Source organism: Anopheles darlingi, chromosome 2 (assembly GCF_943734745.1).
Source record: "Anopheles darlingi chromosome 2, idAnoDarlMG_H_01, whole genome shotgun sequence".
Classification (NCBI taxonomy): Eukaryota; Metazoa; Arthropoda; class Insecta; order Diptera; family Culicidae; genus Anopheles; species Anopheles darlingi.
Window position 1 is genome coordinate 89,684,402 of NC_064874.1, and position 20,616 is coordinate 89,705,017.

At 47.0% G+C, this 20,616-nt stretch overlaps 1 protein-coding gene across 12 annotated transcripts in view; it reads left to right on the plus strand.

Moving 5' to 3' along the window:
* LOC125959032 (restin homolog) overlaps positions 1–20,616 on the plus strand; it is a 47,083-nt gene that overhangs the window by 15,815 nt on the left and 10,652 nt on the right. For 5 of the 12 annotated variants that reach the window (XM_049691746.1, XM_049691747.1, XM_049691745.1 and 2 more), the window contains 7 exons: positions 10,272–10,340; positions 12,436–12,549; positions 13,289–13,345; positions 14,286–14,687; positions 14,791–14,959; positions 15,047–15,230; positions 15,670–15,726. In XM_049691746.1, coding sequence (XP_049547703.1) covers positions 10,272–10,340; positions 12,436–12,549; positions 13,289–13,345; positions 14,286–14,687; positions 14,791–14,959; positions 15,047–15,230; positions 15,670–15,726 — 1,052 coding nt within the window. The other 7 variants (XM_049691749.1, XM_049691754.1, XM_049691750.1 and 4 more) reach the window with 5 other exon arrangements.

The following is a 20,616-nucleotide window of genomic DNA, read 5'->3' on the forward strand; positions in this document are numbered from 1 at the left end:
TTTTGGTTCGCCAAAAGTTAAATGGCGTGCGAGCGGTCGCGCGCGCGCGGAAAGCCTTTTCCTTTTCGAGCGATATTATCATCCGCACCAAATTGGTGTGCCACGCGGAACGTTGGCGATCGATCGTCCGTTTGGGGAGGTGAGATAGGAGTTCTTGATAAAATGTTAACGTTTGTTATTTTTTCTAAGTATTGTAGTGATATTTTTGCATATTCTAACAACAGGAGAGACACACACGACGTGCGTTCCAACCGAAAGGAACAAACACACAAATTTGTGGACCAAAAGTCCCACCAAAAACCCGCGGCACACGTTAAAATAATTGCAAACCTCTGCGACGAGGCGTAAAATTGGTTCCCCCATTCCTCGGGCCTCACGACGATGGTCATGATGGAGCCAAAACGATTTGCCAAATTTAACATTCGTCCCCAAGTTCGCGTCGACCTACTACCACCATCACCAGCACCACACACCACAACCAATTGTCATTAAATGCTAAATTGATGCAAACACTTGGCCCACCGGGCGCTGCCACCGCCAGATTGTGTTTCGTCCACTTTCGCGCTTGTCGCTTGTCAGTGGCGCTAGGCCGCGGGTCGTTACAGCAAGCGAAACTCCATCGCGACGCCGGTCTGATGGTTGCTCTCGTTCCGTAAAATTAGGGACGTTGTGAAACCATAAACCGAGACTGGGCATGGGATGAATCTAGCGGCTAATAACTGCTTTCGGCGTTGCTGCTTTGTGTCGTTTTGATTTATGATTACGCCTTCTAATGACTCGTTCGTTCGGCCTGGAGTTTAACTTTTCCTTACACTATCCGGAAGCAGAAATGAAGATTAAAATGAGCGACTTCAGTTGACTGTTACGGTTGAATGAATTCCAGCTTTTTCGTTGCCTGCGGCGCGGAGTCACGTCATCGGATACTAATGGTTTTGAAAATAGAACTTTGGCTCATAAGCATTTTGCGTGAATAGGGAAATTGAATTGGTGAATATTGCCGCTTGAACGTCAAATTGTTGTGGTATTTCAATTAACGTTTCGTCAATGGATGATATTTTTAACGTCGTAACCATAAACCAGCATTGGTAAAAGCCCAAATGATTAAAATGGGTCCTCGATTGCAATGAAAGTCTTCAATTTAATGGCTGCGAAAATGCGGCGATGGAACGCAGTTCATTTCTTATGTGAGTGTGTGTGTGTGTGTGGGGCGCCGCAATCATCATAATCGCAATGCTCCATCTTGGCCGCAATCATCATTTTAAAAGGAAGCTCTACTACACGATATATCCATTTTGTCGTCCAGGGCGAGCTCCAGGATCTACGATGTGATGGCGGAATATAAAGCTTCGTTGGGACAGAAGAGCGAATGGCGTGGTGGTGGTGGTGGTGGTTTGTGGTGGGCACTGTTGCACTGACAGTGGCCGTAATGGAAGGGAAGGATTCAACCGCACGCGGTACGCGCTGGAAAATGGAGAAAATTTATGTGGAAACGTTCCTGATGCTTTTTACGCGCCACTTCTGCTGCTGGCTTCTCTCGTGTGGCGCTATAATCGTGACTAATGAAAATGTAGATCTATGATCCTATTCCGTGCGGTGCCACCGCGAAAGGGGTAAGCTGGGATTGGGGCGGTCCCCCTTTCTGATAGAGGGCGTAGGCAGTGCCCTCAAAGCGGACGATGACGTCGTGCTCGTCGTCGTCGTCGTCGTCGTCTTTGCCATGGTTCGTTGGTCACGTTCCGAAAGTGAAATTGATTTATCCATCATGGCGCCACTCGACGCTCGCTGGCTCGGAGAGGAGGAGTATCCACATTCACTCCATCCGCTACCCTCAGAGCCTCAGTGTTGCCAGTGAGTCGTCGAGAAGTGGTTCCGTCGGACAGGAGAGTGTGTAGAAGGAAAGCCTTTTAACTTGCTTCCTCACTGATAAATCCTTTTCGCATCCCATCGTTCGCGTTTGGTCTGGCCGCTTTTCCTATTTCTTGTTGCCCTCTTCCCCGCTGGAATAGACATGCCAATCAATTTGACTAATCGATGGCGATCATCATCAGCTTGCGCGCTGCCTGCCTATCGAAGAGGAGCGGGAGGTGTGCTTCGCTGGAGTGCAAATTTCCGTGTCAATAGCGTGCTCCAAACCAACCAACCAACCAACCAACCAACGTCTTCCGGCGTGGAAGGAGTGCTCATCTCGAGCAACAAGTGTGTGGCGCCTGACGGTGAAAGGCCTGGCCTGGCCTGGCCTGGCTAACCAGCTAACGCACGAGGAACGTTTTACAATACGCATGCTGATGCTGCAGATCTGATGCGGTTCCATGCGTCAGATGTGGTCCGGGGGTTGCAAATGAGGTCATCGTCTTTCCGTTGATTATGTTGCCACTTTCATCATCATCATCATCAGTCATTCAGTCAGTCAGTCAGTCAGCCAAGACCATCATTGCAGCAAGTGTTGACCAAAACAGTCTCTAAGAGATAGGTCTGCGTTGGAGGATTGCGCGAATCGTGAAACGCGATCCAACGCGAAAGGAGTTGTCAGAACCGGGGCCACGAGTTTTCGGCCGGTGTAATTCGATGTCACACCAACCTTGAGTTCAGTTCTGGTCTTATGCTTTGTTGTCCTGGACAACAGCACGATCCTGGCCTGCCGCTGGCTACTTTTGTCTTCTGTCTGCTGAAGTGTGTCTCCTCACGAGTCGGGATCATGTTACAGGTGACGGCACGAACCTGTTGCCCTTATTTTGGCTCCCCGGTCAGGACCACAAGCAGCACAATAAAGCTTGAAGCATCTCCTTTCGAGGAGAGATATTTTGTCAATTCGTGATACAAACCGTTCCGAAAACAAAACAAAGAAACATGACCGATGAACATATCACGAACGCGTGGACTTCGCGAACAAACTTGGACCGATGGAGCGAGAAAGAAGGAGGAGAGGAGTTGTTAAGTGAAGGAACACGCAACACACACCCTGCTCTCTTGTAGTCACGAACGAACGAACGAACGAACGAACGAACGAACAAACGAATGGACGAAAAGCGGCATCTCTTGAATGGCAAAACGTTAATGTCGATTGCGAACAACTTTGCGAACACATCGATTACGCCAGCCATCGAGTGCAGTGTGCACGCGCGGCCATATACAGCCATCCACTACCACCTCTTCTCCTGGGCTGGCCTCGCGGACGTTTAATTAATCGTGCTCGAGATTATGTTTATTGTTTTCGCGTATGTGGCGGTATGCCGGCGGTGCGCGAATAAAGTTCACTCAACTAGCTCCGTGATGATGCGTATCTTAAGCAAACACAAAAAAGAGGCTGCTGCTGGCGTTCCATCTACACGTGTGTGTCGTGGTCGCGCGGTCAGTCAGCGGAAAAGCGGCAAGGGCCATCATCCTGCCCATTTGCCATAAATCCTCGATTGAATAATTACCGGTTCATTTTGACCTGGGACGGGGAGGGTGTTTTATGTTGGTAATTTGGAGCTCACCGGAAAGCTCATGCGCGCGCTCCTTTGACGATCGTGACGCCGGTAAGCACCATAAATTACCTCGCCGAGCTCAGCATTCACAGGTTGCGTGCGATGGTTGTGTGAACGGCCACAACAGTTGGGCGGTATAAAGGGCAATAAAACAAAATTCCAATTCCATACCCAAAATGTGTAATATCCAACTTTTACTGCCAAACAGAGCACAGAACAGGAGGGGTGCCGCGTATCTGCCTTTTGCCAGATAAGAAGGCATTCGGGGTATTGTCTTCACCGCTTATTACTTGTTGGAATGCACGAGAATGGGGAAAGTCCTGTGGAATGGTATCACTAGACGCGCCTGTGTCTGTCTCTGTTCGGAACAGCAACAGAACCGGCAGACGTGCGCACATCCAGACGAGTGTCAGTCGCCGGATATGAGCGACCTCGAAAAAGTGTTTTTGGTCAGACGACCTAACGCGTGTGACAAGCTCACAACCACCACCCTCCCCCAGTACTGTTTGATTGAAATCTGACATAGACACACTGCCAACTGTCGGGAGGCTCCTTTGAGTGGCAGCATTGGCAGGGTTCTTCTTCCGCTGGAAGCACCTTACTTCAGTGCGCTACCACTATAGGCACGCTTACCTACTGATGAGACTGCTGCATTCACTGCATTGGCATTCTAACGGAGTTGGTGGCGCACGCAAGTCGCGTGTGTGTGCAAGCGTTGATGTGGACAGTCGAGGTCAATCAAACGGCCCCGGGGCATCCATGGGTCAACGGAGCCATGTATGATCATTACCTATCGTGGATCCAGGGACGTCTACTGTGTGCGGAATATAGATTAGCACACCACATCACACCGAAGCAACAACTCGATTGCTTCGATGGTGGTGCACGGAGCGTGATTTACCTCACTTGGCAACCTACCTGTGCCTGGGTCTCATTAGCATATCGTGGTGCGGAAGTAGTACATTCACGGATTAGTGACTGCTGGCCGGGAATATGTTGCATGTCAGTGTCCGTTCGAGTTCGAGTGAGCGTAGCCCTTGACATCCGAGTGTCAAAGTGAGCTAATTAGTTTACGCAACGAGATTAAAACAGATTTTTTGCTTTCGCGCTAGTGTGTGGTCCATCAGCCATATGGGAAGTAATTTGTTATGGGAACACCACCGGGCCACTGTAGTAGCAATTACATGGACGCAAACCTAGTCGAATTCAAATCTTATGCCATCAACCACAACTGATTCGGTTGCACAACCGTTTTGGGTAGAAGAAAATTAATTCCTCTGAGAAATGGATGGGCAATCAATTTCCTCGGCAATCGAGAGTATTTAAATCGATTATCTGGCTCATGATTCAATTGCTCTTCTCTTGGGCAATTAACAGCAAGAGTTAAAGATGCGCTTTTCGCTTACAATTTCGCGTGCCAATTATGTGGTAATGTTACGAGCGACGTGTACGCACATTGCACAGCATAAATCATTTCCTGCAACTGACTCTACTTTGGCCCTTGGATTGCGGAACATTTTCCAGCACCAACGGATGATGAATTGCTTGGAGCTTGAAACTCGAGCTCCTCAAACCTTCATATCTGTTGCAGTCGCCGGAGTGGCTTTCTCCTTCGATTGCAGTGTACCTCGGGAACACCCTGGAGAGCCAGAGTGAAGTCAAGTAGAGGCACGAGTTGTCCTAATTAATGAGCATTGCTGTGCCTGCTTCTCCTCCTCCTCCTCCTTCTCCTCTTCACGACAGTGCAATTCGCTGCAAAACCCCTTTCCTATTCATTAGTGGCCCCTGCGCAAACTGACCGACCGACTGGGGGTCGTCCGTTAGTGAGTGAACGACGAGACTCTTAACAATTAATCTCCCTTCCATCAGGATCGTTGGCCGGTGATTTGCCAGAATGGGCACGCTACCACTTTCGCCCAGCATTTCAACCGATGCAGGAAGTTGTAGATGTTATCCGCGTGGTTCCAGCAGGATCGAGGTTGATTTCAGAGAAATGTTGTAACATCATTTACAGACTACATTTTACAGGGTTGTGTTAGTTTGCGGATGACGGTGCAGGCGATACAGTCGATACAGTCGAACAAATTTCACAATTTTAATAAGGTTTTGTGTTCATTTTTGAAGTCATAAAAGATAGAGGCGAGAAGATTGGTGTTGCCTGACATGGCCACAAAACAGCTCATAAGTCTGTACCAATACTGAGAAAAATATTGAATTTTGTATGGAAAACTCCTCCCCCCCTCAGAGTGTTCGAATGGGTAGCAATCGGTGCGTAGCCGTGTTTGATGAACCACCGGCACAATTGAACTTGAACGCTATATCGATGGTTTTTCAAGCGAAACACATTTCATTTTCCAAACGTTTTTTTTTATTGTTGTGTGTGCTCTACAGCCGTGCAGCAAAGTTGATGATCGATGTGCAATGTGCATTCTCTGAATTCCATACGCTGCAACCGCTGGCGCAAGAGCCTCTGAATCTCGTCGGAACGCTGCTTGAGTCAACTGGCAAGTTTTGACCATTTTCCGATTTGCGATTGCAAACCGTGATAGGCAGGAAGAGAAACGCGCGTCTGGGAACGTCCTATCGAAATAGGTTTACAGCACTCCATGGTGTTGCCAGCCGGGCGCTTGTTGGGTTTCGAGTATCATTCCGATTCTCACGAACCCTTCACCATTGATGTTGAGCGCCGTCGAGTACAACGTGCTTCAGCTGTAGTCGGAAAATAGCATAAGCACAGATGGAAAGGGGAAACCTTGTCGTTCACTTCTCTACTCAACCTCTCTCGCCAAACGTTGCCTTCGGATAGCGATGATGCCCATGGCCTGAAGCCTACGGCGCGAGAACTTTTCAACAACTCAACTGTCCGTGGTTCTGCTGGGATCCAAAGCGTACCGAACCTTCATTGGGCATATTTACAATTACAAATGGTGCCTCCGGTATTGTGCTGCATTGTTCCGTATCACTTCTGCTATTGTCTCCACGTTTCAGGAAGTTCGATCGCTACCTTCTAGGCGGGAGTCCTTCTGTGCGGGTTTAATATTTACAATTGAATGGTTTATTGTTTCATTGCTTCATTAAAATGCTGACTTTTCCTCAATTCGTTGGTAAAGGGATTGCAGTAGAGTGATGTTCAATGACAGGTGGTGGTTGATGATTGATCTAGGTTATAGTATTTGAACGATGATTTTTAATTAGGGTCATAACAGATAATGGTTTTAAAACTCCTAGGATATGGAACTTAATGATCTTTGAATCAGAAGGACCTAGAAGGTTCATCAGACTGCATAATTTGATCAAATAGAATAATGAACTCCATCAACTAGCATCTTCAACCCGGCTTTAATTACTTCGAATTCGCATAACGTCGGTGTTGAAGTGTGCACAAATGAATGGAAAAAATCAACAACGTGCGTAACTACCACCGCGAGAAGTCGACTGTTTATAGTCATTCGGCGTACCCTGAACTTGTGTGTCCATTTACATTCCGCTATGGTCAGTAACGAACCAATCCCGGTGGAATTAGCGTCGTCGTCGTCATGGCTGACCTCGCTCGACGCTTCGCTTGATACAGAAATGGGCAAATCAATGTCACTTTTGGCAGCAAATCAATCTGGACTGCTGGAAGGAAAGTGGGCAGCTCCTGTACGTGACCGCTGTAGTTTACCAGGGTTAGTTGGTATGCCTTTTAGTATCGGTTATGCAGTTCTCACTTGACATTAAGGTAAAATATGCTGGTATGCATGCGAGGACACGCTGCACCGGAGACCGGTTCACTGTGTCTGTAAGCTGTACAGGATAATATTGAACTTTAGATTGATTAATTGGCGCATACATCGTGATACCGGTAAATACTGGTCCAGGTTCTGGAGGCAAGAGGAAGCGCTCCATATTCCGACAGGTGTCACTTTTAATTAAAACGTATCCGCCTTCACTATGCGTTATAGTTGATTGGCCAATTAATGGTGGGCTGTTGTCATAAGCATCGAACAACATCGGTTGACCTCGGTAATTATGTCGATACAATACAACAACCGCCGGCCAACCGGTCAGCTCCCCAGGTATGATGGACCTGTGGGTGTACTACCTGTGTTGTGATAATTTGCGCATCGAGGATGGACGACCTCCTCTCCCGGTTGTTAATTGTATTCGTAAACTTCTGTTTCGAAACCTGTTCTCGGCTACAATCCGCAACATCCGCGAGAGGTAAGGGCACTTGTTTTCTGTTTGCTGTAGAGGAACTCCCCAAGTTTCAGCTTTGTCGAGCGGCGGCATCCTATTGGTTTTGTCCGTTCTTTAAATTCCATTCTCTGCTTTTTATGACGATTCGTGTTCAGTGCTTGCGCATGTGTTATGGGTGCCGTGGCCGAGATGTGTCTGTGATGTCATTCCATGATCAAGCTGAAAGCTTTAGGGAACGTGTTTTTGGGCAGAAAGCACTTTTGGGATAAATCCCGGGGGGAAGAAAAAAACCACCCGATAAGTGTCCACTTGACTCTCAACTAGAAAGCCCCTTTTTCGGTAGGTCCAGCCATCTCTGTTTGGCGACGCTGCTTCTGGGCACTGACCGGCTCCGATCAGATACTTGACTCGATGGCGACGGAGAGTTGTGTGCTTCACGAGCCACAAGTGATGACCACCGGGGTCCGAGAGTCCGGAGCCATTCAGTCTGGTATTGGTACGTCTGGCTGAGAAGCGCTTCACTATGTCATTCCCAAACGCACATCAGAAGGCCCGTTCGAAGTTCGAGATTAATGACACTAATGTCCGGAGAAGCTTCGTGGTTGTGGCAGTCGAGGGACGGGTCCCCAAAATGGATGAGTGTAATTGAGCGACATCAGCAGGCAGACAAGCCGGCAGGCAGTCGGTCAGTCACTAGCAGGAGACCCACTTCTAGATGGATATCTGATGATGCCGATGATGATGGAGTACGTCACCCCGCCACCGGTGGGAACAAGTAACCGGAACTCTGGATGGTTTTGGAAATTATGGATTATCCGAAACGCACCGTACGGTACCGGTAATTGATTAGCTTGCATTAGGGGATCTACAATTACGCCGTATGCTAACCCTGAACCCGACGGTTGACCTCTCGTGCTTTCACGTGGCTTATTGGAATGGCCACTGGGTTGGGTAAATGGATACCGGACCGGGAGTCAATTATGACAACGGTAGAAACCGGTAATTTATATAAAACCTTCCTCACCTCGAGTCCAGTGCGTGCAAGGGTGCTCTGTGCTAGAAACCTGGATTTGCGACACCTTTCTACGTTTATTGGAAGTCAACGAGAGTTAACACGGTAACACCCAAGAATGTCTCTAGTCTGGCTGGGAACTGACCTCACAATGCGCAATAGAACCGTAAAGCAAAACTTTGTCTTCTCACTGGAAGCTGGCGGATTTAGAGCACATTAATAATCATTTCCCCTTCGGTGGCCACGCTCTGTGTGTGTGTGTGGAAGGCGATGGAATATTGCCTCTGGATATGACAGTAGCCATTTTTCTTTCTTAACTTAACAGAAAAGGGAACGCGGAAGCAAACGATATGGTCACCTTTTTACCTTGTGGCACGGGGAGCGAAACATGGCGTCATACTTTGTTGTAAACAGTGATCTATTGGACCTTAGATGTGCCCTTCCTTGGAGCTGCAGCGCGGTGTGTCACGCGACACGCTCTCCGGTGTGTCGCCCACACGACGAGTAGTGCCGTGGGGTTCTGCGCCTTGACCGCGACCGGGAAGGGCGGGGGTCGCAGTAAGGTGTCGAAGGTGTGATGTATGGTGCTCTCGCAGATAGAGACTTCTCGTATCAAGATTGGGAATACGAATTTAGTCTCCCAGCGTGCGGACAAATGTTTACGACTTTTGTCACGACGACAAAGCCCATCCCGGTGTCGAATGCGTGGAATTGAGTGGTTGGTGAATCGTGACTCTACGCCCCGTGATTTCGACGACGTGATGAGTTCCGCAAAAGTGGTCATCTTGAAATTATTTATTGGCCGCTTGTGAGGTGCGTAGGAGTTTTTGATGGGTATTGTCACCATTGGTTTATTGGCTCTCATCAAAACGCGCTGAAGGTTAGTTTTCTATAATGGAAAGGGCTACGGGGGTCGGTGCTTTGCTGTGCGGTGCTTGTGTTTTCCATAACAATAAAGGTTTATAGTTGTTTTTCTCAGCCGCTATGAGAACTCCAAAACCTTTATTTAATGTTTTCGGGGTAATTAAGACAGTTTATGAATCCCTTTTAAGGTTAGTGAGACATTTGGAATAGCATATTGTATGAAGCGGCACACTACCAATATCGCTAGTCTCGTCTTCTCTCTATCCTTTCCTTAAGGCCAAAGCTACCGAAATGTCACAGACTGTCGCGAAAACACCGGGTCCCACCTTCAAGTGTCGTTCGTTCGTTCGTTTGTTTGTTTGCTCTGCCATTATCGTGTGCCCATTAACCTGCGTCCTGTGCCAGAAAAGACACTTCGGACACTTCGCACCTATTCGATGTGTCCAACGGGCACCCCCCAATCGATCGGTTGAGTAGGGGTTGTTTTGCGAAAATATTAAATACGGTCTCCTTTCTCCGAATGCGCAACAACTATTGACACTATTTTACTAATTTTCACATTTTGAAGCTTGAAGCTTGTGCCTCTTACCCCGCCTGTATGTGTGTTGATTTTTCTGTTTTGTTTTTCTTTTCTTGTCTCACGAATGCTACTCACCATCACCATCCATGCTCTGCTTCGTTTGCTGTGTTTGTGTGACACATGATCATCATTATCGTCATCAACTCCAACGAACTGTCATCCCGCGTAGTACCGACGACACTAGAGAGCAAGATGAGACGCCCAAGTGACGCAGATTACAGCAAATCACATCTACCAGGTAAGTGTCGTTGCTTTAGTAGCAACAGCATTAGCATCCGCACCTAGAACCCTATTAGTGCTCCAGACGTAATCTACATTGTATGCAACATCATGGTGGTGTTGTTGGTGTTGGGGAAAATTCTATAGGGCCGTTCCTGTTAATCGTTCTCGTTTTGGTGGATGGGGTTTGGTAATTTCTCAACCCATTCAAGTGATACGATACTGGAAGCAACAGGAACTTTCTGATACCAACAGCAATAGTAGATCGGGGTGTGTATGTGAGTGCCACATTGTTGAAGTGTTTTCAATTTCCGTTTCGCATAATTTCTGCTCGCTTCGACAGGAGTCCGGATCCGGTGCAATAAACAATTGCCCCGGACCGGCAAGTGGCAGCTTCAGGGATTTTGCCTTTTCCTCCCAAGAGTTTCAAGAGTTGTGGCACAAACTAAGCGGGAGAACCATCACCATCGGCTCACCGTTAGTGAAGGAAAGTTAAATTGAGGTTTATGGGTTCAGTGTGTGTGTGTTTGTATGTGGTTTTGTGAGTGTTTTATTGTTTGCTTATAGGAAACAACAGTACCGCTCGCTAAGCAACACGTGGTTCGAGTTCCTGCGGAAACTAGAAAGTGGTCTTTTCACCCTCATCGTAAAGCGTTTCGCTTTATCGCAGGAAGGGAATGTTCGAAGCATTCGCATGCCTTAAGACGGGCGCTTAACGACGACGACGAACTGATGAGGGCACCGTCCCGTATCGTTTCATTCGTTGTCGCGCTGTAATCACGCATCACACGACCCGTTGATTGATGGTTGTAAGAACCAACGGCGCTTCGTCCGCTCGGTGGCTTCTTCCAGGCTCTTTGCTCGATCTACGATGATCGAATTACAGAAGCCTACGGTTGGCTGGAGTGCTGGGCAAGAAATAGGATCCTCTTACAGCACAGCTGCCCTTGGGTACGTTGTTTGATTTGCTTCATAACCAACGAACCAACGACCGTATTCCGCTTGACATTTACCCAAGCGCTTGGCGGATCTGAGCTCTGCTGCTCGTGTAAGTGAAAGGATGTCGAGCCCTTTAAAGGTTTTAAGTTTTCGAGTGATTTCCTCGTGCTTTTGCGTCATGAGTCATTGCACACCAGGGCATGCGTCGCGTAGCATCATGTGTCATGATGCTGTATCATTTTCAGCATGAAAATTGCTTATTAATGGTGTCGTTCGGTATGTTTTGGCTTAATTCAGGCAGAACTTGGTATACTTTCGCTTTCTTTCGAGGAACACCACGAGGCCCATACATGTATGGCAGATAAGGAATGGAAGTAAGGAATGAAAAGAACCGATATAGAATTTTCCTTTATTCATTTATTGCATGTATTTATCGATAAGTTATTTTTTGTTTTTTTCTCTCAAATACTTAGTTTAATATTTAGTGGAATACCATTGATGCATGTATGTTTGTGACTGTTTTTCTTACTTTTTCTTTTTGTATTTTTCTCTTTTTTACTCTGTTTCTCTCGCCCATTCACCTGCATACTATTACTGTGTTCTATATGTATCTTTGCGTCTTGTTTTTGTTGCTTTTTTCATCGCTTCTTGGGTGGTTTGCGGTATTTGCTTCCTTCTTTACTATTTGCTTTATGAACCATACTCCCTAACCCACCCACGTGCCAACGTAAACGCCATCGAACGAATTCTCCTCTTTGCTCACGTACTGCAAACGTTTATCACCGACACCTCGACGACGACGACGACGACACACCGGTTCAACCTGCGTTTGACAAACAAATATAACGCAATAATTATGGCGACTTACATGCCGCCAATCCGCGCCCACGTGATTGCGCGCACTCCCGCTAACAAATCCCGACAAAAAAACTAATCATCAAATTCAAAACAATAATTGCCACGACGTGTCAATCAACTGTCACGCGCCACCGCTACGCTACTTTGCATTGTAACCACCGCGCCGACACGCGGGCGGCAACAACTTGTCTAATCCTATTCGACCGATTGACCCACTGAACCCACCGCGAATTTTCGTTGAACTTGGACTACGACAACAAACACGCGTGACACCGCGCTTAATTGAACGAAATAACACCCCACGCTATCGCTCGCAGATGTGGACGAAGAAAGCGAAACCGATTTGGTGTTCGAACGGCCCGTTTCCTCCCGTTCGTCCCGATCGCCCGATTCTGGGTTCAAGAGCAGCCGCTCGGATCGCAAAACTTCCAGTAAGTAGTCGAAGGTGAACGAAACGTTTCTTAGGAATGTTACCTTCCAATTGGAGTTCTTCAGCCGGAGTTCTTCACCGTGAAATGACGTGACAGTAACCACTTTCATTGAGTTATTAGAAGTAGAATTAGCTTATTCATATTTCGATTTCAATTTACGTCTTGTTAATGTTTCTTCCATATATTTTGCATGTTATTTTTTTCTCCTTTTCGTATTCTGTAATATCTGTTTCCCAAATTTCATAAATTCATTTTTATACTTTTGATTTATGTTGATCACATAGTTTTTTTTCTGAAAAACTTATCGCTTGTGAATGTCCTTAGGATATAAGGGTAACCTCTAGTTTTAAGTGTATAACTGTGTGTTTCTTATGTGTTTTTTGTATTTTATTTTGTATCCTTCCATGCACTGTTTATGTTGTGTCTCGTCTCAACAATGCACCGTTTGTCGTTTGTCTTACCTCTCGCCGCCGTTTTCTTGCTGATTATGTTGCTGCTATTGTTGCTGCTGCTCCTGCTGCTCTACACCGCGGTGTCATTATTGTGTGTATACATCGGTTTGCCCCCGGAAATGCATTTCGCATGCACCGCGTCACCCTGCACTGGCGTTCCATTGTTCGCGCTCATTTGCACAAATACGCACACTTATGATTTGTAACACCGCACAATGTTCCGTGTATGCTCTACCACCCTCTCCACCTTACCGTCCTGTTTCGCTGTGTCTGTATGTGTGTACCAGGCGCCTCCATTGGTTCCGACGGTTACTGGGAGGCTACTGGAAGACGACCAAGTTCAGGTAAATTGATGCACCCCCATACGCCATCATCATCGGTATAATAAGTGCGCGGCTTCCGACAAAACCATAACATGCACGAGAGAATCAAAGTTGCAAAATTAAATAATAGCCTGCAACAGCGCACCACATTATGCTTGCTTCTAACGTACTACCGTGCGTCTGCTTCAACATGAGAGCTGCTTGCAGGCTGTCGCGCGAATGTCTGCCAAGTGTCCACCGTTCTTTGCTTCTGCCGGTAAAGGCGCTTAAGGGAGCTATACGGTGGCCTTGGGTGCGCTGCTTTCAGGTGTGGTACACGGAACGCTCTCACTAATTAATGTCTGTAATTCATTCACAAGAGCTACATCGAGGTTGACCCCTTTATGCTGTGGTTTAGGTCGCATGGCGTAATTAGCGTGCTTCACATTCATGTTGCGGAAGCATCGTTTAGACGATTTAAATACCTTTTTTAAAGGTAGAATTGCTTAGTAGGTTGGTGTTGGTAAATTTAAATAAAATATTTAGTTTAATAGTTTCGATATTATTACAAACTACTAGCTCTTATGACGCCATTTTATGTTTGCTCGATTAAAACCGCGTTACCAGGCAATAACATTCAACATGTAAATACTTGCTAAGAAACAGATGGGTCTATTAAAATGTCTCTATTAATGTGGACAAAGTTGTGGCAATTCTACAACAAGCGCCGATAACCGTGCTGACGCCATCTTTCGATGTGGTTCATTTGTTAAAAATTTCCTATATATTCGCTCACTGACTGGAAAACACGGGACAAATGGGTTCGCAATTCGAGCGATCGTTAACCTAACGCTTCGATGAGCAATCAATTGATAGCTCTTACTAGCTGGCGACTTCCTGGCGACTGGAGTTTCCGGATTCCTGAATGTTCCGAATCATCTCTTACATTCTCTTTCTCGTTTTTCCGCACACACATCCACAGATCAGGGAGCGATCCTGACGGCCGATACGGATAGTTTCATCATTGGGCAGCGCGTCTGGGTCGGCGGAGTACGCCCGGGTCAGATAGCCTACATCGGCGAGACACACTTTGCACCGGGCGAATGGGCCGGCGTAGTGCTGGACGAACCGAATGGCAAGAACGATGGTTCGGTGAGCGGCAAACGGTACTTCCAGTGTGAACCGAAGAAGGGCGTATTTTCACGCCTGACCCGTCTAACACGCGAACAGCTGGCAGGTGGCGCGGGTGGTAATGCTGACTCCACTGCCAGTACACCGCTCGATGCGAGTTTCCGCTCGTTGACGTCACCGGCCCGTTCCGGAACCGTATCGCCTACGCACAGTGTCCAGAGCTACGCCAGCAAATCGCCGGCCATCGCTGGAAGTAAGTAGGAACGATGAGGACGACGAGAAGTGGATGGAGGTGATAATTTGCTATTTAACATCGTTTGGTAACTCGGTTCTTCTCTCGGTCCGTGTTGTTGCAGAAGCAGCATCGCTGAATGTTGGTGACCGAGTAATCGTGTCGTCCGGATTCGGTTCACGGCCCGGCATACTGAAGTACCTCGGTGAGACAAAGTTCGCCAGCGGCACCTGGTGTGGCGTTCAGTTGGATGAGGCAAGCGGCAAAAACGATGGAACCGTCGATGGTGTCAGGTAAGGGTGGCAGACGACCGCATATAACGGTTATTTGAAGAAGAAAAAGAGAGTCTCATTATAATGTTTTTTCAATGCTTTTCACAGATACTTCGAATGTCCGGCCAAGTATGGCATCTTCGTACCGATCGCCAAGGTTACACTGTCCCCATCCGCACGCAAGACATCGGCTCGGCTGTCCCGGGCCAACTCGAAGGAATCGCTGAACTCCTTGGCCACGATGAGCTCGATTGCGACCACGGCCACCTCACGGCTTCGCATGAGCGCACAGGTATCGCTCACCGCTTGGTAGACTGCCAAGCCAGTACCAGAGACCGAGAGAGAGAGAGAGAGAGAGAGGGAGCCTCCAAAGGGCGCTTGGTTTGCGTTCGTTTCGTTCGTTTTTGCTTTGTTTGTTTGAAGAAGTGTCCTTCCGATGTACTATGAACCCGCTTTAAAGCGCCGTGGACATCGATAAGAGAACCAGATAACTTTTTGCCCATTTGATTTTGTTTTGTCCTAACATCCCTAAACCTGGACACTAACTAGTTAGTAATAGATTGATACTTCTTCCAATAAGCAAAACCGATACCAAAACAAGCATGCGCGTGTGTGTGTGTGTTGTTTTAGGTATTGGATACCCTAACCAAGGCTCCAACGGCTCCCAGTCTAGCCAGCCAGCCATCCGGTACTAACACACCTTCTAACATACACAAACTCTTGTTTCGCAGAGGAAATCATCGGTCAGTGCCGTACCGTCGACGCCGAAGGCTTCGTTTTCGCTTCAGGTAGGAACAATGTTTATGCTATTATGTTTGGTCATTTCTGCGCCACTAGACGCTAGTAGGCGCGCAAGTGGTGTTACGGTGTTATGTTACGATTTGATTAGAGTTTAGTTTGGTAGAAATCCTGTGAATACTAACATAACTAGCTGACCTTTCCTAACACCTCGCGTGATGCGAGAGGCAGAAAAGGAAAATAAATTATCGTATTGTAGGAATGTATGCTGTATGTTTTTCAAAACAAAAAATGTGGAGAAAATTTCTTCTTAAATTCTTTTGTATATTAATGGTTAGCTATTCTACTATATCTATATCTTTTTCGTTTTCAAATGTAGTCTTTTGGAGTCTTTTTTCTCTATGTCAGAACATGCTGTTTTTTAAAAAATGAACAATCTTTTTAATGAACCCTTCCACATAATTGGAAATCGTTTCTTAATGTAACAATAGCAGTGGTTATGGTTGGCCAAGGGCGGAAGTAAACCTTCTTTTCGGTTGAATACCATTTGGTTGAATATTTAGTTGGCAACTTCCAAATCAGACAAACAATTACTTCTATTCACAAGAACACCCATCTCCACCGAAGGGTAGGACAGGTTTGCTAAGAATAAGAATCAACGGTAACTGGACACCCACTTGCATTCCAACTGCCGGTCAGGTGTTGTCCGGTATAGCGCGGTACCCCAAAATCATTCCCAAAAATGATTCCTTCCCAGAATAGGTTGGAGAAGATGAGGTTACCACAGGTGAATGCGCGTGGTCGGATCATTGTTGATCATGGTCAAACGATGAGACATAACTCCATTGTCATTGTTGGGCGCAATTTTGTCCAAGAGCTATGCAAACAGAGGCAGAACGCCGCAGGCAGACAATGAAGTTGAACTTTGTTTGATTTTGTTTCGCGTCTGCTTATCACAAAATCAGAATCCGTTGAAACGCGACCGCGAGCACCACAAAACCATTCGAACCACGGAGTGTAGCTCCGTGCACCCGTGTGTCAGTAGAAGCCGTACCGATCGAGCGTCAGATCGATCGAAGGAGATCGTCAAGAAACAACATACCATTTACGGTCAAATCCACGCCACACTTCTAGGGCCCGGGGTTGCGTTTGCGCACGCTTTTGACCCACAACCCCAGGCTCTACCTTACGTGGCAGCTGCGGAAAGAATGCATTCTCTCCGATTATCATTTGAGCAGCAACACTGAGTAGTGCTGCTGCTGGGGTAGGCAATCGTTTGTTGTAATCGATCACTACCGCTCATCCACCGGCGTGGGGGGTTTGGCACGCTCTCCTTCTATGATTGTAGGGCGGCCCACATCAAGCTCGCAAGCTCTCGGTTGGAAAATGTAAATGCAACGCAAAAGCATTTGCTCGGAGGTCTATTCGTTGTAGGTTGACTACAAATACTAGTCGCCCTGCAGTGAGTGATCGAGAACCTGGTGGGGGGTAAGAACGGCTACTGCTAGTATTGTACCAGCCCAGAGGGCCAATGGCAGGATGGTTCGGGTATCTGACGTTAGCATTCTGATGTAAAGTGGGGTTAGTATAGATCGATTTGAATGGATCTAATTTGCATACATCCATCGGTACTCTGCTGCTTCATCTGTGATCTGAGAGTACCGCTGTACTGGGATCTTGTGTAACACACAGATTACGAGATGTAAATACTATTATATAGTAGTGACTGGAGTGGTCATTTGTCATTATAGATTGACTAGAAGAGGAATTATTGTCGATAAAAGACGCTTACCAGCAGTTGACCTATTTGATTTGTTGCAGTAAAACATTTTGCGGCAACACTGTGAACGTTCGACGTGAAGTCATTGACGTTTCTAGTGAATAATCTGGCCTCGTTTTACAGCATAGATCTTTACGTTTAATTAGGGCACATCAGTTCAGTAATTTACAATCCCTCCGAAGTGGTTTAGTAACCCAGAATCAATCGGAAACAGGAAACTGTTATAAAAAATCAGAAAAAAAACAAAGAGCCGTCCCAACATTAACGATCATAAACATCAGGGGAACTGGAATTTGGTCCACACGCTTCCTATTTGCTGACATCAACTTTACGATCGCTCATCACGACCACTTGGGAGCGTCGTCTGTGTGACTTGATTATCTTTGGCCTTTTTGTTCCGTCTGGTCGTAAAAGACGACTCGGTTCGGAGATGGCATCGTGCAGACACTATTTGAATAGTGGCTTTCATGTGGCCGCTCGCGTCCGCTGTCTGTCGCCGAGTATCTCCAAAATCGGATCGCAAATCAGCAGAAGCGTGCCCGCAGCGATCCGTGTATACAGTTGATCTGCACTTGTTACTGTAGGTGAGTCAGCTCGAACCTTTCGCAGATCCGCCACTCAACCACTACTTAATGACGTAGGTCGGGGTGATGATACGTTTTTGATCGGTAAATAGGAAAAGAAACCGGGATTCCTCTATATACCACCAGACCGTCACCACTGCGTCACGAGTGGCCCTGAAGGTGCGGCCACCTCCGCTTCGCTGCCACAGTGCGGAGGTGGACTACGATTAGTCGGATCGCTCATGGGTGCGGACACAGCCACGACGCGACAATACCGATATTGTAAGCACCTCGGTGATGTGTGTGGCGAGATTAGCAACGGCGCCATCCCCATCGTGCCTGGCTAAACTTGGTCACGGCGCACCTTGCACGATGGAAATGGTGGTAACAGGAAGTTTCTGGAGACACGGTCCCCGATCTCACGGTGAACCACCTCTTTTATGTATCCGACCCGTGTGGTTGTGGTCGATAATCTTCGTTTAACGTGTGTTGGCGCGAACCATTTAACTCGAAGGAGGTGCACGAAGACCGTTTTGTCTCACTGTGCTTCTCCGATGGTACTGCTTGAGCTCCGAACCACCAAGCTCTTTAGATTGCTATACTGCACTGGCAGGTTCAGTTTCGATTTGTCTGCGCTGCACAGCGGAACCACGGTGTTGCAATGTGGTATCTTTGGATAGCTGTCGTGCGCCGTTACGTCTAGTCAAATAAGTGGGATCCAGCTTTCATCTGCGTTGCTGCTGCTTTGAAGAAGGGGCCTTGGAACAAGTGACGCGACCTTCTGTGTCCAGATTTAATTTAAGATGGTTCTGGTGAAGCTTGGGAAGAATAAAATTATCGGTGAAAAACGGTGGGTCTCTCTAAGGGCGGGGTGTGTTAGAATCCGTAGTTTATTTCGTTTGGAATGGTTTGCACCGTGGCGCGACCAACAGCTGCTGGCTGCTTACGGAATCAAGTCATTAACACACGCAGTGGCGTATATTGACTCGTCATGATGACGCTAGTGGCGCTGCTAGTGTATTTGAACAGTTGATTGGATTCGAAATGGTTAGCAAACTCGTGCTCACTCTGCCTGATGATTCTGCTTCATAGCACGTCCGAGGTTCTTCAAATAAAATACCGGAGGCTGTGGTTTCGGTTCGTTTTTAGAGAGAGATTTCTACTGTGGCAGCGTGCCGAGAGTGGTGTTTCTTCACCTCACGATTTGGTCGGGTTAATGAATTATTCTTTCTCCGCCAAAGAACCCACGTTGGCGCACGGAGGTCCCTCGTTGTGGTGATGGTGACGTGCTTCATTTATCTTATTCAACCATTCATTCTTTGGGAGCAAGCGCTACACAGTCTCGGAAGGCCATTCTTCGACCGAAAAGGGATATATCAGCGTTCAGCTCACGACGTTTGCGGAACAATTAAGTTAGCATTTCGAAAGCTTTTCCTCAAGAAAACAAATACCGATGCGAGAAAGGATATAGAGCGCAAACGAGGACCGTTCACTCGTCTTGCCTGAAACTTGACATTAGACGGACATAAGGTTCACATTCTGTCGCTGACTTGTTGCTCTGTGAGGACCGAAAACCGACACAAGATGGATGGAAGTAGAAAGGGCGACGAAAAAGAACCAATTGTGGCTTCTGTTGGCATGTCGTCGGAGATCTCAAGCCCCGTGGCCGTAGCAGGTCGTTCACATGTTTGTTTTACCCTTCACCAGTCTGCGGCCAATTAAACCGGCTCAAGATTGGAAAATATCGTCCCCAGCAGACATGTCATCAGTGGTGAAGCTGCTTTTCAAGACGCTCCTTTTGTTAGAACAAATGATGGGTCCTCTCCCGTTCGTACAGGCCAAAGTTCAACCGAGAGTAAGCTCAATATATGAATAGATGGATGGATGGATGGATGATGCGGATTAGTAGTCAAGATCCGTTTCGTCCGTTCCGTTTGGAGTTCAACATGATGATGGGCACACATAATTAACGCACACATTCATCCGAAAAGACGTTCATCTGGAGCGAACGCTCCAAAGGACATTGACACGTTCGGAAGGCCCATCGGTAAATAAATCATTCGAGACCACCAGCCAGGAGAAAAGTCCGGGGACGGTAATGTTTTGCGAATCATTAAGAACGATTAGCATATTTAATTTGTGTTCACGCCATGGCTAGCGTTGAGACTGAGACACCGAGACCATCCTTCATTCAAGGGTCGTGGATCTTGGAACATAACTAAGGGGGGTTTATGTAGATTATATAGCGAAATTGCTTGGCCACATCATAAAATGTGGTAATTGGTGTAGATTTCTGCCTAAGAACGGCACTGTGTAGGATGTGTTTTGGTTTGTAGGATTTCGTTGGCTGAGGAGGTAATATCAGAAAGGTGTCAATCAATCAGATCAAGATGATTGATTGTCCGTGTTGCGTAGAATTGTAATTCTTCTCGAAGGATTTAAGTAGAATATTGTGCTGATTTTCCTCGGGCGCATGATTTTGATTTATCTCCTAGAGTATTGTTTGCAAAATGATTCCATTCCCAGATTAGGACATCTATTAGCTGATAAATTGTATTATTCGCGAATCGTTCGTTTATCAAGAATATGACATTTTC